The sequence below is a fragment of the Chaetura pelagica genome, unplaced genomic scaffold, assembly GCF_000747805.2.
Source record: "Chaetura pelagica isolate M959 unplaced genomic scaffold, ChaPel_1.0 scaffold24, whole genome shotgun sequence".
Taxonomy (NCBI): Eukaryota; Metazoa; Chordata; class Aves; order Apodiformes; family Apodidae; genus Chaetura; species Chaetura pelagica.
In genome coordinates this window covers 208,136-216,259 of record NW_009953077.1, presented here as the reverse complement: position 1 = coordinate 216,259, position 8,124 = coordinate 208,136, and the positions used below count along the sequence as shown (strand labels likewise).

Here is an 8,124-nt window from a genome sequence, read left to right as displayed (position 1 = left end):
CTTAAATATCATCAAGTTGCAACCCCCCAGCCATGAGCAGGGAAGCACTAGACCAGGCTGCACAAAACCTTGTCCAGCCTGGCCTTAAAAACCTTCAGCATTGTAACCTTGTCCTGAAAATTGCCCTCGCAAAATTCTCTTGACAACTGAGGTGTAAATTCTCTTGAGATTGATGCCCTGTAGTTGTCTGTGGGAGAAGATGCAGGTGTACAAAATGCATTTTACCCTGGTTAATGTTTCACTGAGATCTTGTGAATGATGGTGACCACTGAAATCCTCTGTACACCCATTTTTGTAGAATTCTCTCTTTTTAAGTCCTCTGTGACTTACACTTAAATGCTCATTAGAGCTGAACGTGTCTCCTTTTGGCAGCTGCCTGACATTTTTGCCTTGTAATGCAGAAGCTAAGGATGTAAAATGGACTGTGCAAAAGCTACATAAAGTAGTTCTGGGATTATGAAGGAAAAGCAAAGGTTTCATGTTTTGGCCCTGATTAATGAGCTAAACTAGGTTGTGTCCTTTTGGATACATAAATGAAAGATTAAAGACAAATGAGATTTATGAACAAGGTCATTAGTGTTCCAAATTTCTCTCGTTAGATCTCTTAAATTGCTTTCCAACTTACACAACTCTCATTAGAGGAACTTATGAACCAGAATAACTACAAATATATCATATTTTATATCACCCCTACTTTTAACTGCAAAACAAAAAGTAATTCTGCTTCTGTGTTTTAATGGATTTGTACTTTTTTGCATGTTGGTTGTTTGGGGTTTTTTTTAGAAATTTAGTAGAAGACATTCCCAAAGCCAGGGGGTGGGGAGAGAGGAGAGGAAATTGTACCACTTAGTGCAATTTGTCATTTAGCTGCAAATCCTGAAGCATCACTCTTGTGTAGTAACCTCTTTAGAACCTCGTTGGTGTTGCAAGCTAAGGTGGCTGTTTCTTTTCCTCACCAGGCTTTCAGTTTCTTATCCTGGCATCTGATTTGAAGTGACGGTGAGAGGAAGCATAAGGGATTTTTCATTCTGTTTGGACTCCTTGTTTACAGAAGAGTGATGGAGATGCTATTAAGCACAAAAGGGATCACCATATGCCTGTTTTTCTTTGTATTGAGTTTGGCAGCAGCTATTGAAATACCACTATCAGGTGAGTTCTAGCTATTTACTGAACACTTTGCTGCTTTGTTTTCACATCCCTTATTTTTAAAAACATTTCCCCAAAGAAAAAAATATATTAAATTCTGCTTTTCAGTTGTTCCATTTGAATTTAATCCTTACAGAATGTGGCCTTTGGGAAATTCTGGTGTGATAAAATGTAAGCTACTTTGTTTGGGTCTGTTTAAATGTAGCAGCAAACTTATCTATCTGGTATTTGTGATCCAGCACATAGCTTAGCTCTGAGAGTTTGTTTTTGTCCTTCACATAAATTCCTCATTTTGGCCCTGAATGTCCCTGAATGTTGTTTGATGTACAGATACCCTTACTCACTTGCCATTTCAGTCTGAAAAGGAGCAGGTGGATGTCTCAGGGTGTACATTGGTCCCCAGAGCAGTATTTCCTACGCTTGGTATCCTGCTCTGGGAGCTTCTCCTTTATCCCTCTCTGGTCATGCATTCAAACTGCCTCTTTTGCACGGTCCATGTGGTTTCAGGACACGTGTAAAATATGGGATGAGGCCCATGGGGGACAATCCAGTGAAAGGCAGTGGACCCCAGTGCCTGGAGTACAGCCCAGACCTCCCAAGCTTTGCTTTTTTTCAAACCTAAATGGACCAGGAGGATTACAAATTAAAGGGTTTTTTTGGGGGGGAGGGAAACCCAGAACAAACCAAAACTCAGCAGTGTTTGGTTTTGAATTAATTATGGTGGGGATAAACAAATACACAAGCAAACCTAAAGAAAGATAAATGGAGGCTCTTCACAGAGCTTTGGGTGCTGTGGCCTCGGTGTAGGATACCCCCAGTGTCAGGGCACTGTGTGGACCTGCCAATAGCCCTGGCTGCAAAGGAGAAGGCAAACAAGCAGGTTTACAGGATATTTTTCTAAACCTACCCAAACTTGTTAGCATTTGGAAGTAGAAGTTTTTTGGAAGAAGGTACCACAGTGGCTCCTTGTGTTTAAATAAAGCAAAAGTGAAGCTGGAACTGTAAAGTGCAGGACAAACAGCCTGGGCATCCGCTGCTTTTAAGTACCTACACAGGGGAACCATCTTACCCTTAATTTGCTTTAATGAGGCATTTTATATTTTAATAAAAAGGAATTAGGTTTGATCAGTGAAGCTGGTGGGCTTGGAAGTGTTCATCTTTGAGATCACATGGTATGGCAAGACACCACATTTCACTCCAGCTTTGAGCTTCTTGGACTTAAAAGAGAAACCAAAGAGCATGTTAATTTTCTTCCTGGCTGTTTAGAACAATGTAATGATCCTATTATCCCATCTCCACTGCAGAGACTGTTCTCCCTCATGCAGCTCAGTTACACAGATGTTTGCAATGCTTAAATTCCCTTAGGAAAAAAATTAAGTTAGTGCAACATCATTGCATGACCATGGGACTGGTAATGGCTCTGCTGTACCCTGGAGGGGGTATTAAGTCATCTTTGCAGTCCATAGGTTTTCTGGCAATTTTATCCAGGATGGAGAAAGCAGTTTGCTACTTCATGTGTGTAGCCGTGTGTGGATTTAAAAAGCCAGTTATTGACTGAATACATTTACCAGCCCACACCCCCATGCTTTGGCTTTTGCTCTTGTTTCAGCATGGCCTCAACTCTCCTCTGCCCTGGGTGGGCTGGTCACACATGGACAGGTGTGCTTTGGATGCCTGGGAGGATCTGGCTGAACATGTCACTGCTGTCACACCTGCCTCTGCCAGCTGAGAAAATACAGTGTTCGGTTTGGGGAGCTAAGGGCATTGTCAGTGCCAGGAGGATGATGATCACCATCCTTTATTTTAAAGCCAGCCTCACCCTTTGCAGGAGTAGGACAATCCAGTCATGGTCCCTTTCAAAGAAAAGACCTGAGTGCAGCCCAGTTTTGCATGAGTGGCATTTTAACCCGGTATCTCTTTGTGTTCAGTTGCGCAGCTTCCCACAATCACAAACCAGTCCCACGCCCAGGTTGCCTACCCTTTTGATGAGGACTTTACAATCAAGTGTGAAGCTACAGGAAACCCACAGCCCACGTGAGTACTTCTGTCACCTGCAGAAGGTGGAGCCAAGAGATGGAGCCAAGATGTCACCAAGCAGAGATGGAGCTTGCTTTTAGCCTTTGTCACTGCTGTGGTTTGGAGTAGGGGAGGAATACCTGATGTACCTGCTCATCACCTAAGGCCAGGTTAAGGTTTGGGTTTCCATTTAGGCCATTCAGCTTTTGCTGCTCCACTCCCCCTGTGAATAGATGCCAACACGCCTTTTCCTTGTTGGGAGATGTTCTGGTTCTGTAGCAAGTGCCAAGTTCACCCAGTGATTTAAAGAGCTCGTCTGGGTTGTGCTGCAAGAGATAGGAGGTGTGTAATGGGAATCAAAGGCTCCCAGCTGCCTTCTGCATTTTCCACAGCACCCTTAAAAATGCCAAGCACAGTAAATCCAGTGTTCATTTGCATTTTATCAGATACATTGTCTGTACCTGACATCATCCTGTCAGTGGTAATGTTACAAATATACACAGAAGGAGTCCTTCAAATAAATATCCAAAGATAAGCTTAATGTGTTTTACACCAGTGGAAAAAAGGAAAAAATATTTGTAATGACAATGTGATTAACAGAAATGTAGTAAGACTTTCCCTGCTGGATGGTGCAAGGGCTGAATTAACAACTGGCATACATGTCATTTATACTCTTTAATCCTCCTGTTTGTTTTTTTCTCTCTCTCTACAATACAATTTAAACTTGCTTTAAGAAAGCAATTTTTATTTTGCTATCAAGATTATTTGATAATTTTCAATTGAGCTCTGAATGGAGATTTGTAGTATGATTTAAAAATTTTCTTTGTTTCATTATTTGCCAGCAGATCAATGGAGAGTTTTTGGTGTATTTAAATGTAGGTGACAAAGCTGGTTAGGTGATAGGAACCTGCATTCCTTTCCATACAGTCCCAAAGCAGTTTGCATCAGTGAAATGTCAAAACATAAATTTATTTTAATAGTTGTTAACTCTTAAAACATTGCAAAATGTTGAAAAATCTGCATGATCCACTAAATGTATGTTGCACTGTAACTTTCAGCTCTCTGCTTTTGGATCAGTTCAGCCCCCTTTCAAGCCACCTGAGACTTCCAGACACAGAAACTGTGACCAATGCTTCAGCACTCATCAAAATCACAGCCCAGTAGCATCAAAACTACAAGGGATTCTTTGTCAAGACCGGGAGGAACTCAGTTGAGTTACCTCAGTTTCTCCTGAGTTCTACCACGGTATCTCCAGCGGGAATTGCCCCTGCCAGACCTTACCTGTCAAAGAACCAGCTCTCCTACAGACACAGCTTTTTTGCAGACCTCTGGTTCCTTTCACTGAGTGACTCTGGCTTTCACAGATGGTCTCTCTCATTTTTTGTCCTTGCCTTAAGCTTGGAATTCTTATTTCATGTCACAGCCAGTTATCTGAAGTGTCCAACAGAGAGACATGCCCAGTAGCTAACACGAGTTCAAGTAGCACAGTGGTCATTTTACCACCCAACTTTGTCATTTTATATCAAGGTTTTTCCTTTTATTTTAACAATTGGACCCGTATTTACCACTGGTTTTGTCCCGTAGTGTTTGTGACCTGTCCTTTGTAACACTTGTGTTATTTTCCAGCTTCAACTGGACAAAAGATGGAAAACCCTTTGATTTATTATCTGACCCACGGATAACTACATTTAACAACTCTGGAACGTTTGTGATCCAAAACCATGGAATCATCACCCATTTCCAAGGGAAATACCGTTGCTACGCATCCAATCGGCTGGGAACTGCCATGTCAGAAGAAATTGAGCTAATTGTTCCAAGTAAGGGCTTTTCCTGTGCTTTTATTTTGGTTCCTAAGGTGAAAACTGTTCCCTCAAATTAAATTATTTCACTTCATTCCCAGTTTTGAGGACAGAGAGCAAATCTGAACACAGGAGTTCAGACAATACCGCTGGACTATCAAAGCCCTTGCAGGTTTCCGGGTGCTTCTGCTGACAATCCTTACACACTTGAATTGGATGAATAATGTAAATGTTTTCCTGGACATATTCATTTGGAAAACATTTATTGTTTACTTTTACTTTCTGAAGACTGTCTGCCCTGCTTTGCCTCTAGAGCATGGGTTAGTGGGTGAATTAGTATAAACTTTCCAATAGCCATCTCAGGAGAGCTGAATGCTCAGTGGCAGAAAATGATTATTTGCTTTGACTAGACCATTTAAATGCCTTTATAAAGCATTTTCTTTGCCTTGGCAATTAAATCCATAAGAATTATTTTCTGATTTGTATTTGCTTAAAGCCACTGTTTGCTCTGGTGATGCTTCCTCTTCTGATGCTTTTCTTTTTCTGCAAAGAAGAAAACCTAAATATTGATGAGAGTTGTAGGCTGGTAAATTCTCCATCTCATCTGGGCAGAGCCAATTTGTTTGTTAGCTGATGCCCGCATAGCATTTGAAAAGACAGAAATTAAAATATTTGGATAAACAAAAGAAATAGCAGAGAAAATGGCCAAGTTGTGCTCTCAACTGCAGTACAGTCGTTGAAAGAGATTAGCTGCTCATGGGAGAGAGAAATAATGGCAGAGATAATGAAATAGTTTTAGAAATATATTAAAAATTAAAAATGTAGTAGGCAATAAAGGGATAGGAAGTCATTGTCAGAGGAAAAAAAAAAAAAGGTTTGACTCAAATCCCTCCGGGGAAACGTTGTAAAAGACACTTTGTGAGTTTGGGGGAAGTTTTGAGGTAAAGCTGAAATGACCTCTCTAATAGTGAAGAAATTTAATTGATAAAAAATTAGGAATCATGTGATGCTTTCACTTTCCAAACGCTTATTAGAAAGCAAATGCTGTCAAGAGTCATAAGGCTGTAATATTTCATCTTGGCAACTGTGACTGAGTGCCCAGAAATTGGAAGGATAATATGGTCTCCATCTCAGAACAAGGAACATGAAATCAGAAGCTGGGGGAAAGGGTGGGAGAAATAGCAGCTTATTACTGCAAAATAGCAACCGATGCAAAGGTTGGAAAGCTCAGGGGGAAGTGATCCAATTAACTGGGAGTTCATTAGTCTGATGTCAGCAGTGTTCAGGGTTTGCTGTAAATACTTACAGGGAGAATATTAAAAAGCTGGAACTGAATGGAAAAGGAGCTCAAAATGTAGTTGTGAAAATTACTGATCTCAGAAATGTGTCCTTCAATCATTAGCACAGAGGAAGGGCAGAGGGGGAAATGTGTGATTTTAAGGACCAGGGTTATAGAACTGGATTGAAATTTACTGATAAGTTCAAGGCAATGACTAGGACAGCATTGGTGCAACCAGCTTTGTTTCAGTGGAGGTGGATCACCTCTAGCAGCAGAATATCCTGATACTCTGTTGCTGCTGTTTTGAACCAAAAATACAAAACAAGAACAGGTTTATGTCCGTGTCTGGGATTACTCAACCTGTACTCAAGGTAGATAATTTTTGCTCTTAATAAAAAAAAAAAATTGTCTATACTAGCTTGAGTAGGTATTAAATATACTGAGGGTATGTAGCAAGAAGTTACTTCAAAAGTTAAAAACATGATCAAATGAGGGAGGATTTTAAGTGCTAAAATGCAAAGTCCTAATTCCAGAAAATAAATAGTACAGATAAATCAGAGGGATTTACCTGACTCCCACACCTTTTAAGGCACATTTACTTTTATTTGTACTCTTCTGCCATAAATCCTTTCATTTAATGGTGCAATATAGATGCTGCAAATTAAATCAGGATTCAGAGAGTAATAGAAGACACCTTTGATTTTCTAAAGTGCTTGGGTAGTCAACAACTCTGCTCGAGTGAGAGAGAGCTGCTGGTGTGCAAATCTGCTGTAGATGAGGCAATCAGTGACACAGAAGAGCTGGGGCTAAATTGCCTCTATTCACCCTCAAGTTTTGCAGCAGGGACTGGTACGTGTGAGATCACTCCATGCATTCATGATAACAGCACAGAGGTGGCAGGGCTTTGCCAGCTGTATTCAACAAAAATGTGAGCTACTTGGCAAGTCACTGTGCCAATGAAGGGAAGAAAAACCCAGCCAGTCAGACTAGGCTGGTTTTCCTCATAAATTACATTTACACCACAGAAGGAGAATACTGGGTCTGGAAGGAAAGGAAGGTTGCTGCTGAAAAGCAGAACAAAAGACTGTTTACTCATAGTATTCATTCCAGGAAAGCAATAGAAATGTCAGCAGAAATTATCATTAAATCTCACTTCCATAAAGAAAGCACCACACCTCCTCTATATCTGGTGACATTGAGGAGAGTGGTGAAGAATGGGGTCTGAAGAGCTCTATATGTTCACATCATTTACAAAGTCCAGATTGGTACAAGATAGATGCAGCATGAAAGTGAATTTAAATGGTGAGAACACAGGCCTCAGCTACACTCCTCCTGTATTTGGGAAATCTGTTGCTTGAATTGCTGAGTAGGCCCAGTGCCAGATGAAGGAGAAAAAGTACAGTTTAAAATTCTTTAATTAACTGCAGTGTAAAAGACTCCTCATGGCAGACTGCCTTAAGATTTATGCTCAGTATTTCTAAAGCTGTTGCTCTAAAAGACCGAAGATATAAATGAAACCTACACATAAAATTGTCCAGAGTGCAGATGGGAATATTCTGTAGTCATTAAAGGATATGGACTGATTCTGAACTAGGAGGTCTCAGAAACACGTTTTGGGAAGGCAGATCAGTGTAGCTTTTTTGGAAAATAAACCAAAAGAGAATCACTCACTTAGACTTTGCAGGAGGTGGGAATAGCACTTAAACCTCTTTCCTCCTGCACCAGTGTCCCATACCTTTGATGACTGTTCTGACCATCTGAATTGTTGGGATCACTCTGACTGTTGCCAGCACCCATCGTTTTGGAAAGGGTGATTGAGAGGGATTTACACAGGAAAAAAACCAAACAAAAACCAAACCACATTTACCAGCACTGATTCCATCA

At 40.7% G+C, this 8,124-nt stretch overlaps 1 protein-coding gene across 1 annotated transcript in view; it reads left to right on the top strand.

Annotated features, from left to right (window-relative positions):
• Positions 1–1,058: 1,058 nt before the first annotated feature.
• The window catches only part of CHL1 (cell adhesion molecule L1-like), a 49,137-nt gene continuing 42,071 nt past the window's right edge, over positions 1,059–8,124 (top strand). Inside the window, exons 1-3 of the mRNA XM_009996933.1 lie at positions 1,059–1,149; positions 3,075–3,180; positions 4,789–4,979. Coding sequence (XP_009995235.1) covers positions 1,059–1,149; positions 3,075–3,180; positions 4,789–4,979 — 388 coding nt within the window. The remainder of the gene's footprint in view (positions 1,150–3,074; positions 3,181–4,788; positions 4,980–8,124) is intronic.